The sequence below is a fragment of the Gambusia affinis genome, linkage group LG08 (genome assembly GCF_019740435.1).
Source record: "Gambusia affinis linkage group LG08, SWU_Gaff_1.0, whole genome shotgun sequence".
NCBI lineage: Eukaryota > Metazoa > Chordata > Actinopteri > Cyprinodontiformes > Poeciliidae > Gambusia > Gambusia affinis.
Genome location: NC_057875.1, coordinates 28,881,206 through 28,906,284, shown reverse-complemented (window position 1 = coordinate 28,906,284; position 25,079 = coordinate 28,881,206). Strand labels below are relative to the sequence as shown.

Below are 25,079 nucleotides of genomic sequence, written 5' to 3'. Positions count from 1 at the left end.
CCTCAGACTAAGAAGAGGTTTGTGGTCAGTGATGATCCGAAAACGGTGTCCAGTTAAATATTGGCAAAATTGTCTAATAGACCAGACGTTACCGCACTCCGCCGTAACCCAACGTTCGCTCTCCCCCCAACTTCCTTCCGGGGAGCTTTTCACAATAAAACATTTCCAAAACATTTTACATTTTCATAACTCCAATTTTCACTCTTACATTAGTGAAATGGAGGCAAACAGTAGTCTGTAGCTAAGCTAATTTGCTGAATAGTTGATAATCTCACACAGTCTACCCACCTCTCGGGAAAAAGGTGGATAGATTACAAATGGACACTTTTACCTTTCTCTCTTATCCCTCTATTTTTTGAAAACCTAACTATTATTTTTCTTAACAGCATAGTAACCACCACAGTTGTTCTTGTCTTTTACTGACTGCTGCTGAACACCATCACCATGAAGTGCTCCATGCAGGAACGAACCATTTCATTAAAATCCTGGGGTGCAAATATGGATGTGTGCATTTTGGCCTAGACAGGGTAACATTTAATTTTTACTGATAAAAATAATTTTAGAAAACACTATTTTGTAATTGACAGGGCCCCAGTTTTTAAAATTTCCATTAACAAAAAAAAAATAAATAAATAAATAAAATTGTGGATGGCCCCCTGTTGGTCAGGGGCTCTTGGAATTGTCATAACTTTTCGGTGTCCCTGCTGAATATGCTGAATATGCGAGGTCACATACCTCGCATATTCAGCATGTGTGGAGGCAGCTCCAGCACAAACATGTTTTTATATGCACTATAGTATTAACTGTAGAAGGAGATTCTACCTGTAAACATGTCTGTTTGTTTACAGACACAGACTTCAGGCCTCACTGGTTCAGACCAGAAACAATCAGTGGTAGCTTGTCTCAGACTAAATGAGGCACCATGTTCTGTTTGGCTCACTGTAACTCTGTTCACTGCGAGGGCGGTCTCACACACATACTCAACTGGGTCGTTGTGACAACAGCAGGCTAAGACAATGGTGCACTATATCCCCTGGCAGGGTGGCGACGATGATGACAAAACAATGGTGAGAGATCAGCCAGCTGAAAGTCCATGCTGCAGATATATTTTTATGAAAAGCCAAAGTGTCTTCACCAACAACAGCAAAACATTGTTAAAATTCTGTCCACACAGCAGTGTCTGCTCCTGAGTTATTTTATAGTTTGTTAGACTAACTCTAAGTCTCAGAAAAGGTCGTGTTTATAGTCTGAAGCTTACAAACAATGGTAGCTGTGTCCTCCAAATAGACAGTGATGAGCTTTAACCCCTTTTCTTCATCTGATCATCAAAAGAGAACCAACTGTTGTTAGAAGTCTGCACGCTTTTTATTTGAAAGTTGGTAGAGCTAAATCAGTTAAGCTTTATTTGTAAAGTTTCTTGAGAGGGTGTAAATTTAATTAGTAAAAGCAATATGTTCATCATTGTAAAACATCAATTTATATTCAGCATCATTTCACAACAATTCAGTCCACTGTTTCTCAATCCCAGACCTCACAGCCCTGCATATATTAAATGTCCCTTTCCAGAACAGCTGATTCAAATGATTCCATGACCTTCTGTCGCCCATTAAGTGTAACAGAAGGCTGTTATTCACCCATTTATAGACTTCAGGTGCGTGGCAGGAGGGAAACACATAAAACATGCAGGGCAGTGTTCTTTGAGGCCTGGAATTGAGAAACAGATTGGATGTCACTGATTGATAACAAGTGACCCTTGTTCTGTTTATTATTCATATTGGTTAAAAAGTTTTTTTTAAATGTGTGCAGGAGTAATGACCTGCTTCTAAAACAGCACAATGTGTGTGGCATGGCCCACGGTGTCCTGACCTGACGCATCTCACAACAAAGCCCAGGAAATAGACATTATGTGCACTGAGGTCAAACTCATGAGGGAAACATATTCAGTTTTGTTAGTGAGGGGTTTTCCTGTGAGTTATTCTGTGGTGAGACACAACCAGATGGTCAGCTCTTCTGCCCTCACACATCTCAATGAATCTCAATGTACATATTACTCCTGTAAACAAAGTGTAATTTTAACTTCATAAACTTTGACCCATGAACTTTGACCAAAAGAGTCAGCTCAAGACTCCTTATTCAGGGCCATTGAGCTTAAAGACAGGCTTTTATATGCATACAAAAGCAAAGAAGCGGAAGACTACAGGGTCGACCTAGTGAAAAGAACGTTTTTAAGATCAGTGGGGACAGGACTGTAAAATGATAACATCAAATTTCAGAACAAGGAACAAGACACTTCTTGACAACTTGGATGTGATTGATGAAACACTGATTGAGAAACTTAATGAAGCTGCCAACCTCGAGATAGAGCAGTTAAATAAACTAAAGAGAAACAACCCAAAAACAACAAGGATCAACGAGCTGCTCACTGAAGATGAACCACACAGCAGATCTCAGACCAAGGATGGCAAGACGACAGCTCCTGCTCCACCTGAAATGCACACCTTGGTGAGCAAACTGAGAAACGAGGTTGCAGAGCAAAAGCAGATGTTCATCGCTTCCCTGAACACCAGTAAGTGGCATGCTGCAAAGAGGACAGCAGATGCCAGGGGTACCCAGAGAAGGAGGAGCTGCAGAATCTGCCAGAGCAACGGAAAAGGAGACAACTGCACCCATTGCTTCAAATGTGGCCAGCCAGGTCACATCTCCAGAGAATGCAGACGTGGACATCAGCAGAAGGAAAACATCGGAGGGCCACTGCCATGGGACCAGCAATGACCTGGTCACCACATGAAGAGTCCCCCCGCTATCTTTTCTGCCACCGGGAAGAATCAGTTGAAGCTCCATTCCAAAGGTGTTCAAGTTGCTCAGCTGCCATGTATTGTTCCAAAGCATGTCAGACGCAACACTGGCACAAACATGTAAAGCTGTGAGACTAGCTGAACAATATCTGGGTGAAAAAAATGAAAAGATTTGTTTTCCACTTGTAGAAAATTTTGACATTTCCTCAGATAAACAGGGCAAGAAATTAGTACCTTCAAAGACCACGTCCACTGACCTGCACGGCTTCTCAAACAATGTTTTAGTATATGAAAAAAAATACTACCCACAAACGGCCACGCCACCTGGTGACGAAGCTAGGAACTACAACATGACCTTTAGAGCAGCCGCTCCCAAACTTTCAACCGCAAGTTTGCAGTTTAAAGCTCACCGCCCATCGGATTCTTGTACTGCAGGTACACACCGGTTGTATGTACATGCGGTCTTTCACCTTGACCTTTGCAGACCGGATCAAGCCATCAGCTCCTGGGAATAATCTGCTGATCTTTCCAATAGGCCATGAGGCTCTGGGGAGTTGGGGATCCACTATCATCACCACAGTGCCCAACTGGATAGGAGAAGTGTCCTTTTGCCACTTAGACCGAGTCTGTAGTCTGGGCAGGTAGTAGCATATGAACTGTGTCCAGAAGCGATATGATAACACTTGACAAGTCCTCCATTGTCACTGTCCAATAAGCTCAAAGTCGTGGTGTAACACTTGGGGTAGGGAAGGGTTTAGCCGCCCCATCGGCAATACATTTGGGGAAATGGGGTCTGGGTCGGCTAGATCTGATGATACATACCCCAAAGGGTTTGAGTTGAGCATTCCCTCAATCTTGATCAGCACTGTTTGCAGGATTTCCACTTGTAAAACCTGCAAGCCTACTGTGGATTTCAGGGCTGCTTTTATGGAATTTGATTTCCCGTTAAGGGATTCCTGCAGCTCTTTCTCTCCTCCTACAGAGGAGGAGATAACTCTTCCTTGGTCACAGAGTATTTCAGCTGGTTTACCACAGCGAGACAAATCTTTTTAATGCCATGAGAAATGAGTCAAAACTGAGGCTAAACAGTACCTCGTACCATACTAAAGAGTATGGTACGAGTTGTCAAGCATTTGAAAAGCAGGCTCCAACGTTTTTCAATTTGCCGACCAACCTTCACTTGCATTGGACCAAAACAGTCGATTCCTGTTGAAAAGAAGACTGGCTGATTCAATTGAAGGCGTACAAGGGAAAGGTCTGCCATCTTTGGCAGGTTGAGCTCTCCATTTCTGGCACTCAGGGCAAGAGCGCTGTTCACTCCTTAAGCCTTCACGGCCCCTAAATATCCAGTATGTCCTTCTCAACTAGGCAAACAATCTCTGCTTCTGGGTGCTTTAAATCAGTGGTCCCCAACCTTTTTAGTACAGCGGACCGGTCCACCCTTCGTAAATTTTCTGCGGACCGTGGGGGTGGGGATTGTGCGTTGCGCGATGTAAGGATCGAGACAGGTGCCGTTGTCCTACGACAGGGGGATTGACACAGATGCAGTTGTTTCTTACTCATTCTGCTGCATGTTATTGCGCAAGACGTAACCAAAAGCATCTAGTTTAGGATTTTCAAAATAAAAGCCCAGCCAGACTCAATACATAGAACAGACATATTTAATTATTTCTTGCGCGGTCCGGTACCAATTGGTCCACTGACCAGTACCGGTCCGCAGCCCGGTGGTTGAGTACCACTGCTTTAAATCACTGTCAGCCTGTTGAATGAGAAGTTTAGTGATGTTTTGGATGCAAGACAACTGGATGAGTCATAGCAGGTTCCAAATCATTGCAATGTCTAAGTCTGCCACCTACTCTGATGAGTTGGAGTAACATGTTGTTAGGTAAATTGTATTTAGTATTATCAAATATTTGTTGTTTTATATAGCTTTATAGTTTTACCTATATAATGTTCTTGACTTATATAGCTTTATTGTTTTATCTTAGCCTAAAGAATGTTTGTGTTGTTGTATTGCTCTGTTTCTTTCCTCAAGAAGGCCTCTCTGAAGAAAAGCAGTGACGAACAGGTCCAACAGGGTTTATAGCAGGAGAAACCAAGGCCTTCTTGACCTGTTAGCTATAAAACTGTCGCCGTGAGGATGTACAACTTGGTGTTTTACCCCGTGCATGGAACAGAAGAATCTAGTGTGTAGATAACATGTGTCTAGATAGTGACTAACATTTGCGTTGCAATTATGTGATTGAAGTGTTTTCCCCACCCCTTGAGAATTGCAACGCTCTCTGTGACAGGGATCCGAACAGCAATAAAAAGGGAGAATGGACACATATGTTTTCAGAAGCGGAAGAGATTTGTAACTGAAAACATATTTCTCCTCGCAAGTACAAAAGAATCCAACTCTCTTGTCTTTCTTGTGTTTGTTTAATTTGTCTTTAATAGGTGTTAAACCTGACACTTGTCATATTCTGGTGCCAGGGTGACTAAACGACTGGACGAATGAACTGGTTTCCCAGTGGTCAACCCCTGGATCTCATCTGTAAAACTGTCTCTTTGAGCAAATTTCAGGAGAGTAAGTTCAGCCCCTTTGTAGTTCTCTGCTGTGAGCTTATCACCATAGACCTCTGAAGGCATTTGGCAGTTTTCTTTAAGAGGTCAATAAAACTGGTAAATTTCTGTGCATCTGGGACTGGACAGGGTTCAGAGGTTACAACCAAGCAAATTGCTGATCTACGCTGCTCCTCAGCGAAGTCGTGCATGGTGTAATTGGATGCTCCGGCCACTGGCCCTGCAGTAGCTGCAGAAATGATGATCCACATGCCCACCGGAGCTGGCATGTAAGGTGAGGATCTTTATTTTCATTTTTAATCACGTAATAAGAGATTTTTAGCAATTATTTTGTCGCCATTTTTTTTTACAAAATTTAAAACAGGGGTCACCAACACGGTGCCCGTGGGCACCCGGTCGCCCGAAGGGACCTTGTCAGTCGCCCGCGGAGCAAGTTCTAAAAATAGCCATCGTCATTAGGGAGCACTGCCAACGAAATTATTTAATTTAATGTTTTTACATTGAATTAATAACATTCGTTTATGTTTAGATTTTTATTTAAAAAAAAGTAAATTACAAAAAATGTTTAAAATAAATTGCTTTATGCATAAAACTCTTTTCTATGATTAAAGTTCAGAACTGCGCAGATGCCTGCAGGATATTATCGGAGGGCAGCAGCGCCTGCAGCTGTACGGCTGCACATACTCTGTCTAACTTAAGATTTTTCTTGAAGTAAAAAAAGAAAAGAATAATTTCTGAAATTTTTATTATTGAATCCTCTTTACAATTAAGAAAAAAAAAAAAAAAAAAAAAAAAGATCTATGTCAAGCTTAAATCTTATTGGTCAGTTTGCTTTTGTTTATTTGCCGGCTTGGGCTTTTTCTGTAAGCTAAAAACAAATGAGAGTTTGAACCTCCCGTAGTTCTAAAAGCGGTTTGGATGCCGGCGGAGCTCTTTACCGTGTGCGGTTCTGGCTGGTCGCCGGTTTATAAGCTTCTTTGAGTTTCCTGAACTGGAGAGCTGATGGGTCACCTGTTAACTGACATCTGCAGATCTTCCTGAGGTAGTCGAATCGTTCCCCAATTAAGCAAACATTGTTGCTTCACCTCCTCTTTTGGACGCCTGACACCACCTGAACCTGGGAATCAACATCCTCCTCTTTCCGTGGATCTCACGGGTAGGCTTCGCTTCCATGTCTTTATTATTTAGCATAGTTTGTGTAAAAAAAAAAGGAAAAAAAAGAAAAAAAAAAAAAAAAAAAACGAAAAAAAAAAAAGGGTGCGCTGCTTTAGTGGTTTAGGTTTGTGCGGCTTTCGTGACGCGCACATGATGAGCGTTGGAGAGGTGGTTGTGCTCTTGCAGGTCAGGTGCAGTAATAGTTTTGTACATACCTTCCGATCTGTCGAAAAAAATTTTTTCCGACATCTGTTGGCTGACACCAGCCGTCAGCCGACATCAGCTTTTAAGTTTGCGAAAGCGCATAAAAAGCTAATAAACCGGCAACCCACCAGAACCGTAAAAAGTGTCACTGTAAAAAGCTCTGGCAGGATCTTGGAACTATGGGAGATTCAAACTCCACTCATCATTTTTAGCTTACAGAAAAACTAAACTGACCAAAAAGATTAAGGCTTTGGCGTGCCCTTTGACCCCCATAGACTCACACTGATGTACGCTACATACAAGATGTTTTGGCACAAAATAACTTTTTCTTCTCTCCACAATTATATATATATATATATATATATGTATATATATATATATATATATATATATATATAACTCTTGAAAAATGTGAATATATTGAATACGCAAAGTAATTTGTTTCACCTGAACAGTGTGTTGTAATTGATCCTTCTGTGTTCTGGTAGCCTGTTGTGTTTCCAGTACTGTAGTGTGTATGAAGCATGTAATGTACAAAGTGGCAAAGAAGAATAGTAATCCATTAATAAGTAACTAAAAAGTGTACTTCATTACCAACTATAGTAAACCAAAAGTGTAGTAGGGACATACTGTGATCACACTATTAATATATAAAATATGTATTACTTGAAATACACTCCATATATATTTTAAATGTAATTCAATCGCCGAAATAGTACACTAAAAATAGACTAATCAAGCATGTTTATATTACATAAAAAGCAATATGCTTAAAGTATACTAAGTATAACTTTAGTTGTTCCAAAAAAGTATGTTAAAGTACTCTTAGTCCACTTTAAATTGGGCTTCTCTATAATTTAATTACTATTAAAATACACTAAGTACAAAATTAGTTGTTCCAAAATAACAAACTTTAATTTAACTAATCCTAAGCTAACTTGGAAGCATACTCATAATTAGTCTGACTTAAAGTATGTTAAATTTAACATACTTAGAATATTTATTTTTCACCCGGGCGATGTGATCCTAACCAACCAATTGGGAGAAGTTATAGCATGATGACACACCCTTCCTCAGAGCCATTTTCATACTGAAGCAGAAATAAATAAAGAAAATGGAAAATGCCTGTTGCTAGGGAAAGCAAAATAATTTTTTTTCCCCATAGCTGCCTGCCCCTTAGCAGGTTTTGCCAGATCCACAGTTTTTTCTTTTTGTTTTTCCCCTAAATAAAATCCTTCATATTGAATCAGACACAGAAGCTGCAGTATATGTCGCAGAATCAGTGATGGATGGAAGTGTTATGTTTTAGTTTTTTGTTTATTTTTTGGTTCAAAATAAAGTCATTCAGTATGCTACACAGAAGCCGTGGCAGGTTGCGGGAGCTCTCAGTGGGAGTGTGGCTATCACTGCCACGATTTGAGTTCGCCCTGCTGGAGCCTAATTTGTTCCTTATTTTTTATTGAAACCCTTATTTTACAGTATGTTTTATGTAACAATTTTTTTTGACTAATGTATCCAAGTTGTATAAAACCGTACATTCATAATCAACAATCAAAAGCTTTTTCACTTGAGCATCCATTTAGCTCCTAAAGCAATCTCCATTGTCTGCCAGAGAAGAAATTATGTGGTTCAACTGTACAATTCAACAACCGCTGGTTGTTAGTTAAAGGTTGGAAAGTGACAAAGATCCACTCTTCACTCCACTATACAGATTCTTCTTCAGAAAGACCAACAGTTTCCTCCAGGCGTCCTCCTGAGCCCGAGAATGTTCCAGGGTCTGTCCTCCCCACAGAGCCATCACTGCAAACAGCAAAGGCAGCCATCAGTTCAATGGCAGTGCCACTTAGAACAGAGAAGCAGAGTGAGTTTGGAATGAGAAGTCAAACCTACTCTTCTGATGTGACTGCATATATCTGAAGAGACTCACTCTGGCATGAGGCATGTATGGTGGTTCGATCAAGTGACCTGCATTTGGGTACGACAAGAGAGTCAGCAGATGGTTGTTCCCTGCTCGTTCCATCATCCCCTTCATCTGAAAAACAGAACAAACCATTCAAAAGGCTACATAACAGGCAATTTTATGTTTTATATTTTTTTTATTTATTCACATGTTAGTTCCAATTAGTGACACTTGATGTCGCAGCAAAGCACATCACATTTAATCTTAAAAATCAAATCAAATTTATATGTATAGCTCATTACAGCAACAAAGCAGTTTACAAAGGTGCTTTACATCATAAAAACATAAAAATACAAAGTCATAGAACATCAGGGCCGTGTAGAGACCTTTGGGGGGGCAGGGACTTAAAGTTAAAAAGAGGCAGATTGAACAATATCTTAAAACAATGTACAACAACATAGCAATAACCCATATATTAATTAAAAATCTGATACTTAATCTGATCATACTATATCATTGTTGGTATGTGAGGGCAATGCAAAGCAAATGTAGTCTATGTTTTCCCTGGTAGGTATGAAGTTGCTGTTGAGAGGTTTCTGCTGCTGACAGAGTTGGAGGGCTGTGCTGATCTGGGCCTTTTTAAACAGACCACAAGAGAGAAGGTCGCTGGTTATGAAGTATGTTATGAAATAAGCATATTTGCTGCTATTTTAAACACTAACACTCTTTTAAACACTAATATCTATTTGTTTAAGTTCCTTAGCAGCTTGGCTACACACTGGTTTAAAGATTTAAAAAAGCTCAGAGGGGTAAAGTCTTCATGTTTTTCTATTAGCACATTTAAAAAAATTAATTGTACATTTAGGATGTAATTAGGTAAGTTTACTTTGTAAAAGTGCAAAGAATCATCTTGATAGTTTGATTGTTGTATTACCATGGCTACAATATGTTGTAATCTTTGTGTTTGAGCGGGATTTGTTGCTCATCTCCCTAGCTCCACTCATCCCCACATGTAGCTGTCTCTTGGCTCTTGACAGGGGCAATGCTTTCAGAATGCGATAAATGACACTTTAACAAACTGTTAAAATATGCATAAATACCCGTCTCTGCAATTGATTACTGGTATTTAAAATTAAGTAATATTGAACAGCTTTTCACATTGAAGTACCTTGGCACTATATAGACAAAACTGCTTTGATTTGATTGATAAAATAATGTTTAGGCACATAATTGTTATCTTGAAGGCTCTATTTATGTTTTCTCCCACAGACTACAGGGCTATATAAAAAAATTATGGAGGGCCAGATTTGGCTCTAGGTTCTTGAGTTTGACACATGTACTTTACTGTATTCAGTGAAGAACTTCATATTTGAAAACTCACATCCATTGCAGACTCATAGGCGCACCAGTTCTGATCATCCTCACCAACAATCAACATCAGTGGACACTGGAGTTTTCCGACCTGGTCAAAGACAAACTGAGTTTTTAACTTCATTTCTTGTTTTTGGAAAAAGCCCTCCAGGAGTTAGCCACATGTTATTTAAAGTGAACAGTTCTTTTCTAGTAAGCTTTGTACTGAAAAAAGGGAGTTGGACAGGAGGGGTGCAGCAGTCGCGTAGCAAATCAAAATTCACAAGAGGTCTCTGTCCACAAATTGTAATATAAATGGTGGACAAGAGATTGCTTGAATTTTTTGGTTTAATGTTTGTGCAGCTTGTGCATCAACTCAAATTTTATTTATTAACTAAAAGTTAAATGTCGAGATGGTCCTAATATTGAAAAAATAAAAATTCCAGATTGGGCATTAGGTCCGATCCAGATCTATTCAGACTAATTTGTACTCTGAGAAACATCATGAGTTATCACATTATCTTTACATTATATTTAGAATTCCTAATTCCATTTTCTGAAAAAATTGAAATAAGGTTTGTTGTAGTTTATTTTTTTACATGTTTGACCAAAATAGTCAACCTAAGGTTTTTGTCAGTTTCAGTATCTTTTTATTTCACATTGGATGTTATACTTCTTGTTGCAATGACTGAACAAATTAAAGTTGTGTTGTTTCTACATGTTTTAACAAGCTTGTGAATCTACTGCTGTATTTAAGCTTGCAGTACTGGTGCAGAGTCATTACATAAATTTGCAATTCGGTACATTTATCTGTGCTTTAAAAAAAGAAACGTTTTTAAGTAAATTCAGCGCCATTTTTCTGTCAGATCAATATCAGCTGATACTAAATCTCACATATTGGTATCTGTAATGGAAGTGAAAAAAGTGGATGGGTACTTCCTTAGTTAAATTCTTAGAAAAGGATATTTGCCAATTAGAACTAAAATAATTAGTACATTTAAAGCTGAATGTGGGAAAGAACAGACATGCTGTGCCTTTAGTTACTCACATCCACTTTGAGGGAGAGGTCAATGGGGATGGGCAGCAGGAGATCTCGCCAGACCACCTCATTATCTTTGGTAAAGCGAGTATTCCCACTGTTTCTTTATTGAACAAAGAAGGTCGTCATTTAAATGATGTTGTGATAACTATAATGAAAACAAATATTTCTGATTAATTTGTTCTCTTCTCCGTTAATCAATTTGAATCCTTTATGCAGAATTTCAGCCACTGACTGGGAACTCATGAACTTACTTGCTGAAGTAATCCAGCATCTCCTTCAAGAATCCATCCATTGGCTGCACATGACTCCCACTGACACACACGGCACACCTGAGCTGGAGAACACATCAACACATTTTTAGACAAACAGATGTTGATCAGATGAGAAACAGACAGAAACAAGAATTTCTACTGTTGTTCCCAGTGCTGTCTACTAGCTGACAGAACAAAAACAAACACACTTATATTTAAGATATAAGTGTGTTGCATGATTAAAAGTTTGCACTTTTAATCATGCAAACAGAAACTCCATAACTATCTTAACTTTGCTGTTGTGGATTGAGGTGGACAGACTTTTGTGGAGGTAACTGAACTGAACAATTGTATATGAAAGAATCTGAACTGGATTTGTTTTTAGAGAAGTTTTCTTCTCTGATGTACAAAATTCAATCCAAGACCTTATCTACACAAAGACAATTTTAGGTGTATCTGCAATAGTTTTGTCCTTTAGGTTGTATTCACACAGATTTCCCATCTTGGGAGTCCAGAAATGATTATTTTTAAAACCCTGTTCCAGAGTAGATACATTTAAATCATGTTATGTTTTCATGACTGCATGACCTCATTTTATGTGGTTATGCAGCTTGCATGATCACGTATAGTGTAGATCATCATGTAGTGCCTCACTCTCACAAATAAGAAAAATCTCAATATTTGGTATTTTTTGTGTATTTCTGTGGCAGTGCCACCGAATAGCCTAGAATGTGGCACTGCATTCTGTCATGTGAACAGGATAATTTACAAAAATGTAATGCACTTGTCTCCATGAGTAGAGGCCCTAAACCAAACCTTCATAATTTGAGAATGCACAGCCATTTTCAGGGTGACACTGGTGCCCAGGGAGAGACCCAACATGGCGATTCTACTGCCAAGGACCTTAGGGTGCTTCTGGAGAAATTTGTAAGCCATCTGCAGGAGAAAATTGTGTTACAGCTCAGACCAGTGTGCAATGGTTGAATTGTAACACAGACAATAGATCTAAAACTTTAGCATTAATTTATTCAGAATAACAATTCTGAATAAATTGCACTAAACTTTATTTAATGGGTTCAGCCGAGATAAAATTTAAAAAATCATTTTACATTTAGCATTTAATTAGGAATTTTACTTTGTAAAAGTATAACTAATCTTGGTAGTTTGATTATTGTGTTACCACGACATCCCCCCCACCCCGGAGAAGACACTCTACCCTTTTCCAGCTCAAGACCATGGCCTTGGAGGCACTGATTCTCATCCCGGCTGCTTCACACTCAACTGCAAACTGCTCCAGCGAAAGCTGTAGATCACAACCTGATGAAGCCAGGAGGACCACATCATCCGCAAAAAGCAGAAATACAATCCTAAGGCCACCAAAGGGGCCTTAGGATTGTATTTCCCCTCCACACCTTGGTGCATCTAGAAATTCTGTCCATGAAAGTAATGAACAGAATTTGTGACAAAGGCCAGCCCTGGTGGAGTCCAATTCTCACAGGAAACAAGCCCGACTTACTGGCAATGCGGACCAAACTCTGACACTGGTCATACAGAGACAGCCCGTATCAAAGGGCCCAGTACCCCATACTTGGAGAACCCCCCACAGGGTTCCCTGAGGGACACTGTCGAACGCTTTCTCCAAGTTCACAAAACACATGTAGAATGCCCATCCGGTCTACATGTGAGGACCGGTTGGGCAAACTCCAGGACCCTGCTGAGGGTATAGAGCTGGTCCAGTGTTCCACAACCAGGAAGAAACCCACACTGCCCTTCCGGAATACAATTGATTTGACATTTTGACTTACTTAATTGTACATAATTTGTGCTGCGGCTCAAATTATTTGTACAGTATTTTTGGTAATGTTTATGTGATATTTTGTGAGCTCCAAGTGCTATGGGCCGAGACTTCCTATAGCAGTTGAGGTTCTGCAGTAACTTCTATTCACAGCCTCTCATCTGCAGCCCAGGTTCTGTTAGTAGATGTCAGCTTAACCAATGAATAGCGTCAGTGAGCTGCTACTGCATCAGGCTGCCTTCAGGGACAGTCGGAAATTACAGTTTTCCTAGCAAATCTTTGCCGATCTCATAAGTATTATATTTTAAAATGACCATTTCCAGTGGGGTAGCAACCATCTGTGCAACCAAATGCCACCCCTGCCACCCCTCTGGCTCTGCCACTGATCCTGTTCAGATTATTTCTTAAGCATTTCAACTGACTGATTTCAAAAAGAGAAGCAGCAGCTTTTAAAGAATGGAGCTCTTCATTCTCTCTTGGATGAACCCAGCCACCATATGGAAGAAGCTAATTTCAGGTGTTACAGATCTTGTTCTTTTGGTTACGATCCATCTCACAACCAGGAGTTGGACTGCTAAGCAATAGGTTGCAAATCTTGGTCTAACCCTGGATTCATGTTTCGAGTTCCACAACAAGTCTTCTTTCAGTTACCAAAGCTCAACTAGATTATTGTACAAGACTTTATGGTGGGATCAGTAATGATTCACCTCATTGAGAAAGCTGCTGGTCATCCTGTAACCAGAACACACAAACACCTATTGCAAACACTAACATATCTCACCTGTTCTTGCTTCTCTCCACCGACTTTCTTGCTCGGTATCAATGGAATGATAATCAAAGGGGCACTACTATGTAATAATCAACTTTTTTGATATTATGCCATCATCAAAAACACCTGAAGTGTTTTTCATGCATGTTTGATAAATCCTTTAATCCCCATGGCAACCATTCAACTGTGCAAAATGCCAGGGTGAATCTAGCTCCACCTTCAAGGCATAGTTTCCAAGCTTCTACCTCACAGAGAAGTCCTCCCCTGAAGCTCCTGCATTCAGCTCCTTCAGACTAACCAGCAGAAATTAGCGAACACCTGTTGGAACTGTAACTCTTATGAGTTCTTTATAGGAGCTACATCCCAGTGAAACACTGGTAAAAATATGGCTAAAGGATTTACAGAAGAGCCATGTTGTGGTGACTTTCTGAAAATGGAGTTTCGGAAAGAGCAGGAGTTTTTAAAAGGAAAGAGGCCCAATTTTAAGGAGTTAAATTACACAGTAACATTTTTTAAGTTATATTTGATACATAGCATTTCTTTAACTGAAGTTAACATAAACATCAACTGTAGTCTTTAAAAAAAGCACACAGAAAATATAATTAAAATGAATATTTGTTTTTCACTTCTGTTAAATCCCAATTAAAGGAGCAGTACAGGTGCTAGTCAAAAATTATAATATCACAAAAAAGTTTATTTAAATCAGTTATTCCATTCAAAGAACTGGAAACATCGAGACTAATATGAGCAGCGCAATAAATGTGAAAACTACCATGAATGAACATGTCCGTAAAGTTGCACAACTAAACATCAATATAATCATTAATATTTTAGGATAAGTGTCACAAATCTGTGCAACCAATCTGAGTTGTGGAGCTGCAGGAGGAGCGCTGTGCGCTGCACTGTGACAGTAAACGCAGGGCCGTAACACAGAACCTGGAAGCTGGGGGTGAAGGGTTGGGGGGGTACTCTAATTCCTACTAAGAATTTTCCAGACAATAGTGGAACACACAAAAACAGGCAAATATTACAAAAGAATAAAATAAAATTTGGACTGCTGTAAACATTAAACCATCTCTCCTTCAGTTCAACCTTACAGGCGGAGATACATTGTTGATGTAACAATTATAAAATAACTCGCAATTAAGTAAGTATTGGCAAAGCCAGTGGTCCCCAACCACCGGGCCGGTGCATAGACTAATTGGTATCGGGCCGTGCAAGAAATAATTAAATATGTTCGTTCTATGTATAGAGTCTGGAGGAGCTTTTATTTTGAAAATCCTAAACCGGATGCTGTTGGTTACACCAACAAGCAGCAGAATGAGTATGAAACAATGGCACCAGCGGGTGTGCTGTGGTGGCGTGGGGGATGGCGTGGCCCACGTTTGGAAGCCTTGAGTCCTCGAAGCGGGCGTCGCAGGTTCGATCCCCAGACCCGACTGACATTTGCCGCATGTCTTTTCCCCTCTCCTTCCCCCTTTCCTGTCAGTCTACTGTCATATAAGGGACACTAGAGCCCACAAAAAAGAGCCCCTGGAGTGTCACTAAATAAATAATAAGATGGTATCTCATTGTAATGAGTTACTTTTTCATAAAAAATAAATAAATAAAAAAAAAATAAATAAAAAAAAAACAGCACCGGTCTCGGTCCTTACAACGCGCGCAGTACCTTTTCACAATATTCTAATTTTCTGAGATACTGAATTAGTTTTTATTAGTTGTCAATAATAATTCTAAAACATTTCATCATTTATCACAATAAATGATGAAATACATACTTGAAAGATATCAGTCTGTATGTAATGAATGAATATACAAATTTTACTTTTTGAATGGAATTACTAATTTAAAATGAACTTTTTCATGGTATTAAAATTTTTTGACCAGAACCTTTATTATACATTTTTGAAGCATATGGTGCCTTTTTAAAGCAAAATCTATGGGGGATTTTTTATGCCATAATTCAAGAGTACACATTTTCAGTCTGAAAGCAGGACTTCATGATTTTCTCTTCAAAATGTGTAACACTTGCATTCTATTGTCTGAGAAGTTGCCAGTTTCAAAATATAATTTAGAGGTTTAAGGTTGAGACGATTTACAAGCTGCAGCTGCTCCACCATTGTATTGCAAACTGCTATAAACAGAGTGACTTTTGTGCCACAGGTTAATGTGTACCTGAAATGTGTCGCAATTACCTCGTGACCATAAACTATTGCCAGAGGTTAAATTTATCAACCGTTCCAGTGTATAGGCACTTACTGTACCTTAAATGGCTTTAGTGGGTTGGGCGATATGGACAAAACGTTATATCAAAATATTTTGCAGGACTCTTGTGATAACAATAAAAGTGAAAGGAATTATGTATTACTCTTTGGGCAACTGTGTGGCTATGACTGCATAACAGCAATCTTAGCCACACAAACACAAATACTGCTCTTGAAAATAATATTTCTAATTGCAATAGCCTTTACGACAAAGAAGTGGGATATGTTTCACTAAAATGCACACAGAGTTCCTGCCTTTAATCATATTTTGAATTTTCAATAAACAAAAAGTTTTTTGTTTATTGAAAATAAAATAGTAAAAATAATGATCCCTACAATATGAATATTTCTTTACAGGGCTTTAAGCATCCTTAGTTGAAATTTATCACAATTACAATAAATTACTATCTTGTTGTGATAAAATATGCATCATGATAAATGATGCAATAAATGCTATGTTAGTGTTCCAATTGGTGATCTTAAGCACACCAAGTTACTGGTGGAAAAAAGTGATTTTATAGACTTTGCTAAACAACTAGTGGATCCGACACACAACTATCATGTCATCATGAACTGTAAAAACCTATCAGAATAACTTTAGCTAGGGGTAATCCCAATCTGTACACCTTGCTCCATCAAATGAGAAATTTTTTGTTTTGTCACACAATAATGATGGGGTATTGAGAGAAGCCAGTTTGGGTGGTATTTGTAATTTTTCAGATAAACTCTCTCTTTTGAGTTCTTTGTTTCTTGTAATGGCAGTGAAAGCTGCATAAGGGTTGTGTGTGAGTCCTACTGGCTCCTTGTAGCTGCCACTTTCATTTGACAGTTGTAACCCGCAATTAGTCAGGGATTTTTATTTTTGCAGGCCCACTTCCTGTGTTGCCCCAAACTCTGCTAACTTATTTAAAGCCCCGCCTACAGTGCAAAAATTGAACTGTGGTTGTGGCATACTGGTGGCGTCTTCCACACAAATTGATCTAAATCACTGAGTCTATGGACTTGATTGCCTGGTGAGTCTGTCATCTGATAGCAGTATTGCTTTTATGTTGCATTGTTTTGCCAGAATTGTTGGCGCCGTTTACCTGGAACGTCACCGAGCATTGTGGCTAAGTACGCCCCAATCCCATTGAAAAGGTAAATTGCTCATTGGTGCATCAATGATTTTGTGCGTGTTCTCGCACTTCTGTATTGATGCTGAGGCAGTGAGGTTTAAAATGACAGTGAAATTGATCAGAACAGTGCAATATCAAACAGTATTATTTATTTTTCTTTCTCTTACTTTGCTTAAGTATTTGACAATTAATTTATTGCATTTTTCTTGATTGATATTTTGAAAGTGCACTGTAAATTGATTAGCTTTAAAAACAATTTATACTTTTTTTTAGTTTATTTAAATTGTGGTTAATTTAACCTGATTATTGAAATGTTGAATCTGGTCAAAATTATTAGAAATCTAATAATTGCTTTTGCATTTAATATGCATAAACCAAATGTCTAACTTTAATATTTATTTTTTTGTGTGTTTATACATGATAATAATTGTTGTTTTGGATAAAATACTTAATGCATTTTTCTGACCTTTTAGGTCAGGTTTTTTGTTTTTTTTTTTCCCTGTTGGACGATATCCTAATCATGTTTTTGGACTGTGGGAAGAAGCCAGAGTACCCGGCGAGAATCCACACATGCACAGAGAGAACATGCAAACTCCGTGCAGAAGGACCCCGGACCAGGAAATGAACCCAGGACCTTCTTGCTGTAAGGCAACAGTGCTACCTATACAGCTAATAAAATAAGACATTGTCTAATAAGTTGTTCAAAACTCTTTATTATTGTTTTTAAATGATAAGTAGCTAATATTAAATGTAAATAACCCCAAGTTGCACTCCTAATTTGCGTCACCCACTAGTCTGTTGCATCGCTTATCACGTTTACTTTGTTTTATTTGTAAACCTCACTGTTCATCATTGTAGCCTGAATCCTTCATTTAGGGGGAAATTGTTTCAAACTTAAATTTAAAAGCAGATAATTTAACGTGCACATATATGGTATCACGTTAAAGTGACAAACTTCCAGAAAAGGAACCAATCCAAAAGATGTATGCAAGACAGTATAAAAGGACATAAAGAGACAATTCTGGATGGTTACATATTGGGCTGAACAAAATTTCCCCAGTGATGACAGTAAAGGTTATTTGTATTCTTCTCCTTTGATTTTCTGAAGCTCAATTACACTGCCACCGACATCTGTGACAGAATTACTTTTATGAACTAGTGTTTACCTAAATTACAGATTTAATTTTACATGCCTGGCATGTAAAATTTAAGGACCAGAAATGTGTGTGTGATTCAGTGTCCTTCACAGACAGACGGGGAGCTGTAGCAGTCAACATTCTTCACTGAATGCCTTTGCTTGGAAATAAACTGGGAGCTACCGTCCTGCAACTTTTAGATGCATTCTAATGCCAACAGACCAAGATCAGCTCTGAACAGGCCTGGTAACAAGACATTCATTTGATTCAGTTGAGTCAGAGCAGGGAAGCATCTGAAAATTGCAGGATGGTAGCTCTCGAGGACTGGACTTGAGGACACCCGAGTTAATGGCTCTAAAAACATGATGTAATGTTGATCACATTTGCAACCGGCTCAAGGCATAAATAAACTACCGTAAGCATTTGAAGACCATAAATGTTAACATTTTAACACAACAGATATAAAAATGTAATGCTGCTAAATTTGATTTAATGGCTTCAGCATAAATAAACGAAAAGGTTTTATATTGTTTAACATTTAAATTTAAAATTTTAAGGAGCTGGCAAGTTTACTTTGCAAAAGTTCAAAGAAAAACATTCATAGTTGAATAGATTGTTTTGTTCCCATAGCTATAATATGATGCTATATCCACGCAGTGGGCAGCATATGAGATGTAAATGCACACGCTGCACATAATTCTTTGTTCACATAGAAATCTTCCTCACTGCAAGCTCAAACCGCACCTCTGAAAGCATGTCTATAGGCTATAAATGCGCTTTACATTGAGCCAAGCAGAGCAAACAGTGTGGCTTTTAAACAAACTTTAATCAATCATATTTTGACTAAGAATTCTCCAGAGAAATATGAGTCCTCACAGGGTGTTGATATAAATGCTGTTACAGGAGAGTCTGTCTCCAGTTTGAGTGAAAGGTGGGGCGCCCAATCCGTGCCGCAGTAAACTTCCCAGATAAAACTGTGATAGCGAGCTAGGTGGCCAACGCGCAGTGGTGTCACCAGTGTGATTGGTGAGTGCTCCCGGCTCCATGCTCACCAGGCTTATAATAGAAGGCTGACAGGCTTATATTACAGTAGGGGAAACCCTGAAAAACTCCTATTTTCTTGTGGTGTACTCTACAAAGCACTACAGTTGAATACCAGCTTCACCGATAAGTGTCCTTGTGATACTCATGTTGCCATTGGTTTTATATCCACATATTTCCTTTACATTTACCTCAAAGTAGTCCTGCTCCACAATCTTTCCTGTTTCCATGGTGTATTTACATGTCAGGTAGTCAAGTGCCATTGAGGCAATGCCATGTGAGGCCAGCAAAGCGGCACGGTATTCCACCAACTGACCTCCACCGCCCCACAGGTCCAGAAGACCAGGAAAAGGTCCAGGTCCTTTAAATACGTCAGATCAACAAAAACAGTTCTTACATTTCTTTTTATTTTTTTATTTTTTATCAAAAACATTTTTATTGAATTTTCACATATATTTTGCACACTGACAGAACAAGAAAGGGGGAAAAAAACTATAACAAACGGTTTTTGTCCTACAAACAAAGTGAAGAGATACAAATATAAAGCAAGAAAATAACTCTCCATCCCACATCACTAAAATTATATCAGTTCTGTCCAACAAGAGACCTTCCCCGTGTAGCACTGCAGTTCCATTGCTGCATGTTTCAACTGTACAAAAGCTGGAAATGCTTTTAAATGACTTTTAAAATGTGTCAACAGAAGGTTTAAGTGAATATCTGAGTTTTTCAAGTTTAAGACAATTTTTTATATTTTGCAACCACTGTAATTGAGATGGAGGAGAGTAATCCTTCCATTTGAGAAGGATTGCATGACTAGCTAAAAGCAATTTAAAACCTATAGAGACCTTAACTGACTGAAATAGATCCATATTCTAGAACCCCAAAAAAGGTTGCTAATGGGTTTGGTTCTAGTTTGACATTGAATACATACATAAGATAGCATGCCAGATATTTTCTTCCAGTTGTTAGTGAAAAGAGAACATAAAAAAAAACAAACAACAACTATAAAGCGAGACCTCTGTAAGGTTACATCTGATCCATAACAGTAGGTTTATGTATCTACCCGACAGTTAGTAGGACTAACAGTCTTACCCGACAGTTAGTAGGACTAACAGTCTTACCCGACAGTTAGTAGGACTAACAGTCTTACCCGACAGTTAGTAGGACTAACAGTCTTACCCGACAGTTAGTAGGACTAACAGTCTCTTACTAGGACTAACAGTGAGGTTAGATGGAAGACAGCTAATTTAATTGTTTGTAAAAGCCTCAAACTATTAACTCTCCCATCACACCAAACTAAAGAGATTTAAATGTTTGTTCTGTGTGTAGATAATGGTTCCCACCATGGTTAAGCAGAGAGCCAACAACAGAACATCTGCATTTCTACTAAGGTTAGATGACACACAGGTGAACTCTGCTTGGTGATTAAATTACTTCTGCAGCCACCTGACAGCACTGAAATTTATTTAGCATTATTGAATAAACAGGGCACACATACTAACATTTCTAAAGCCTATTTTTCCTTTTTCATCCACCATTTCATTACAAGCTAATTTCCAATTTTCACTTTAATCTTAATACATCAAGGTTTGTGGCTGCTAGGCCTTGTCGTGATAAACGATAAATCAATTAATCGTACGATAAATTAAAGCTATCAACGTAATTTTAATTATCGGCTTTATTATCTCTTCCACCTTTTTCTCTTTCTGTTGATGACACTGAATGAAAAAAGGCTGAACTCCGCTGCTCTCCATTGACCCTCCCTTCCTCATTTTCTTAGTGTAATGCTCAGCGCACACTATACCATTTTAGAGTTGTTGACCGATTGTCGGCCCATTTTCAAAACCTGAGACCACACATTAGCCGACAGAAATCCTATGTATAATGGTTTGATGGGGTTAAATCGTGCCGTGTGGTGTCCAACAATGGGCACAAAATAATGGCTACAAGTTCAGTTAATTTTAAAACCAGGCATTAATCAATGCTTTACTACAATCTACCTGCAATGCATGTGGCTCTAGTGTCAGCCCTGACCAAATGAAAATCATTATAACCTACTTATGTCACATTAACAAAGAACAGTTGAAAAGTTACTGGGTTCATCGACTGCATAGCAATTTCACTCCAACTCCTCCCCTCATCATTTCTATATTCTTTGCACGAAATGTTTTATAAACATTAATGTTGTTTCCACATTTCTCCAATGTCCGCTGGACTGCGGGTTGCACGTGTCAGCTGTTTGGGATTCCCCTCTGTAATTTCCCTTTCTGATTGGCTACCTGTCACATTCAACAGGCTGTTAAGGCTCCCAGTTGGGGAAAACCCCTGAGTTAGATGGGAGCGGCCACAATGATTTACCGTAACACACCACACACTACAGCATGATCAGTTACGAAATTGCAAGCGACAATCATAGAACGAACAGCGTTCTAAGATTGTCATAAGGGGAAAATATACAGCTAACGTGTAATGTGAACTGTTGCATCAGGTAGTCGGATGTGCCCATCTACTCTATTTAAATCTAATGATTGCTGAAGGGCAACATAGTATACAGACTTCATAATCTGCACTCTTTTGGTTGAATGCAGTATTTACTTACACCTTGGTGTTTTTATTCATTTTTGTTAATGGAGACTGAGAATCCATTTTATTTTTGTTTTTAGTTGTTTTGTTTATTTTATCAGTTCCACTGTTAAGTGTTCTTTTGAAAATAAAGTGTATCTATCTTTGGCAGGAAATTGCATGCAATATTATGTCATTTCCATTAAATCAGTGTAAAAAGGTCTTCAAACAATATTATCGTTTATCATAATGATTTTTGAGACAATTAATCGCTCAGCAAAATTTGTTATCGTGACAGGCCTAGTGGCTGCATTAATAAGAGGAAAAATTTCAAGAGGTGTGAATACTTTTGTTACCAACTATCCTGCTTCTAGACCATCTAGACTGGTTCTAGACCTACCTGAAGGCAGAAAGAGGGTTGCAGTGAGTCCATCCTCTGTGACTGGTATCCTCTGGACACCAGGAGCCATGTACCACCGCTCCACTTCTACACTGGCCAGCGGGACCTGATCCCCAAAGCACTCTGTCAGGTGGCCGCTGTAGACAGATATGGTGACCACCATGGGGGCCTGGACATTCTTCTTCCTCATCCTGTTGGTAAGGGGAGAGTCAGCTAAGATATTGGTAGTGATATCTGCGTGGACAGAGAGCAGTTGCATGACCAACTAACCTGAGTCCTGGTTTGCTGCCTGGAACTGGCTTGAGGCTCCATAATAGACCCATAGCTTCAACACCTGAATAAGTCCCACCTATACTGCAATCCTCTGAAACTGTGAAGTGGAAGGCAAAAACACATGAAAAACTGTCTGCATTTCTTGTTATATGGCTGTGTGTCTGACATCTGGAGTAGGATCCCACACCATTCACAGCACCAGTGGCATCAGAAGTGTAGTGGGCGAATGCGTGCCAGCTGTAGCCGTCTTCACACTGATGGTGAGCGTAGATGGTCAAAAGGGAACTGGGGAAGCTGTTCTGGACCAGTATAACAAATTTCTCATCCACAAGTCCTCTGGAGGGCTGGACTGACAGCGTCACACAACAATGTTTCTCATCCATCTTGAACTGCTATCAAAAGACATTAAATATATTTGCTGTTGAGCTCAGTTGTCTATTCAATAACTTAGGAGCAAAAAGTGGTTTTGAGCTGAAAAGTTGCTTATTTGGTCAATATGTGGTTTCTAATTAAAATGTGATTCACTAATTACAGACCCTGTAATTAACTTGATTTAAAAAATGATCCAGTCGTCACAAATTTTAACCACGCCTTCAATTTTCCGCAGAGTGAACCAAAACAACTTATTCTACACTGTGATAACCCTTGACTAAAACTATCCATGTGAATAATTTTAGCCAATCTAGTAGAATCATAATTCCACTAGATTCAAAGGCTAGTAGAACTATGTTCTTTTACAATTAGACTAGAAAGTACCATTTGCTGCTTTATTTTCTTACATCATTATGGCATAATCTTGGATCAGTGGCAACTCTGCTTGTTGGACGGAACACACACGTGACTAGTACACACGCGTGTGTGTGTGTGTGCACTAGTGCACACGTGTGTGTGACTAGTGCATACCTGCGTTTCTCTGGCATGCAGAGAAACGCAGGGAAAGTAAGCCCAAATCATTGACTTTCCAACCCATACTAGACCACTGTTATGATGATTTTGTCCTGATATGTCATTTGGTTTAAACTAATTTAAGCTGCTGCCTTACGCTGTTAATGAAAATAAAAAATAAATACATGACAAGGAATTGACGGGCTTGTTTTCTGGAAAACTGAAAAAAGTGTTATTCCTAATTTTTAAGACAGCCTAGGATTTAAAATGAATGTTATTCTCAACATGAAGTTTTCAACTAACATTATCGAAGGTGTTCTATTTCCAAATTCACTGTGAACCATGCAGCTATGACGAAAATTAAAGGAGAAAATGAGTTGCTGGGTAATCATGAAGTTACTTTCCGGTGAATCTGTTGAAGTTCCGACCTGGCTCAGAACCACCAGTTGGACGCAGCATGTTCCATCCTGGCAGAAGTAATCTATGTAATCAAGCTCATAGTAAAGGGCAGCTACATTTAAAAACAAGCAGTCCACGGCGCGTGTGCAGGAAGCTCACCCCTCCGGCTGCAGGCCCTCGCGCTCTGGTCTTCTGCTTTAATCGTGTCTCCTTGTGTGTTTGAGGTGTCAGTTGGTCTCCAGCGGCGTCTGCTCCACACCAGCACCCAGCTAAGCCTCAAAACTCCTAACCTATGCCATGACACATTATTTTTTAGTGGATCCGACACGCAGATTTTAGTCTCCTCCCACAGACACATTACGACCGGTGAACACTAGATGGCGTAAGTGGCATTGGAATTCGATCATAAAAACATAGGTACATAAATCTCCTTTGCACTTATGTACAAAGACTGTATGTTTACAAAAATATGAAGGCAAAAAATAATACATGTGTCTGAGACTGTGCATAATCATAAATCCAACCACATTCCCCTTTACATTTCAGTTAACGTAAACTGAGCACACAAGAGGGATTGCTAGACTTCTCCACAGAGACGCCCCTTTAAAATTATATGACATTCACATGCAATTTTCCTCTTTGATTAAGCAAAAAATCCTGCCTACATAGAGGACAAGGAGAAAATTCATGGGAAGATGAGTTCAGGCCACCTGGTACTCTTGCCAGGGCCTTGGATAGAATAATTTTAGATAGTAATTACACCCACCAGTGTAATTACTGACATCACATGCAAAACAGGCAAAAGTTACTACAGTTTGTTGTTTTTTTGGACTGTTGTAACCATCAAACAAACAGTCTCCCCTTCAGTTCAACTTTATAAGTGGAGATACATTGTTAATGTTACCATTATAAAATAACTTGCAATTAAGTCTGTATTGGCAAAGCTCGATATAATTTTTATACTGAGGTGACAAAAGGTTGTTGTCAGCAGCTGCTGAAAGCAACTAATAAAGTAGCTTGTAATCTAACTTAGTTACTTCCCAAATCAAGTAATCAGTAAAGTATCCAAGTTACTTTTCCAGGTGTAATCAGTAATCTGATTAAGATTATAAAGGTTTATAAAGTAACTGCCATCACTACCACCCACAACATTCTGTAACTAGTAGAAAACTAAAAAT

At 39.0% G+C, this 25,079-nt stretch overlaps 1 protein-coding gene across 8 annotated transcripts; it reads right to left on the bottom strand.

Annotated features, from left to right (window-relative positions):
- Positions 1-8,160: 8,160 nt before the first annotated feature.
- Positions 8,161-24,199, bottom strand: LOC122836029 (peroxisomal succinyl-coenzyme A thioesterase-like). Of its 8 annotated transcripts, none has more exons than XM_044125656.1 (12): positions 24,061-24,198; positions 23,903-23,969; positions 22,805-23,009; positions 22,615-22,714; positions 22,345-22,535; positions 19,574-19,743; positions 12,079-12,198; positions 11,263-11,345; positions 11,018-11,111; positions 10,001-10,081; positions 8,610-8,751; positions 8,161-8,519 (listed from the first exon to the last, which is right to left on the bottom strand). In XM_044125656.1, exons 3-12 carry the CDS (start codon positions 22,998-23,000, stop codon positions 8,383-8,385), a joined length of 1,314 nt encoding a protein of 437 aa, XP_043981591.1. In that variant the 5' UTR covers positions 23,001-23,009; positions 23,903-23,969; positions 24,061-24,198; the 3' UTR covers positions 8,161-8,382. The 8 variants fall into 8 exon arrangements, with proteins under 8 accessions (XP_043981591.1, XP_043981599.1, XP_043981595.1 ...); XM_044125664.1 differs by having other exon boundaries at positions 8,647-8,751; XM_044125660.1 differs by having other exon boundaries at positions 22,805-23,006; positions 23,907-23,969.
- Positions 24,200-25,079: the final 880 nt, after the last annotated feature.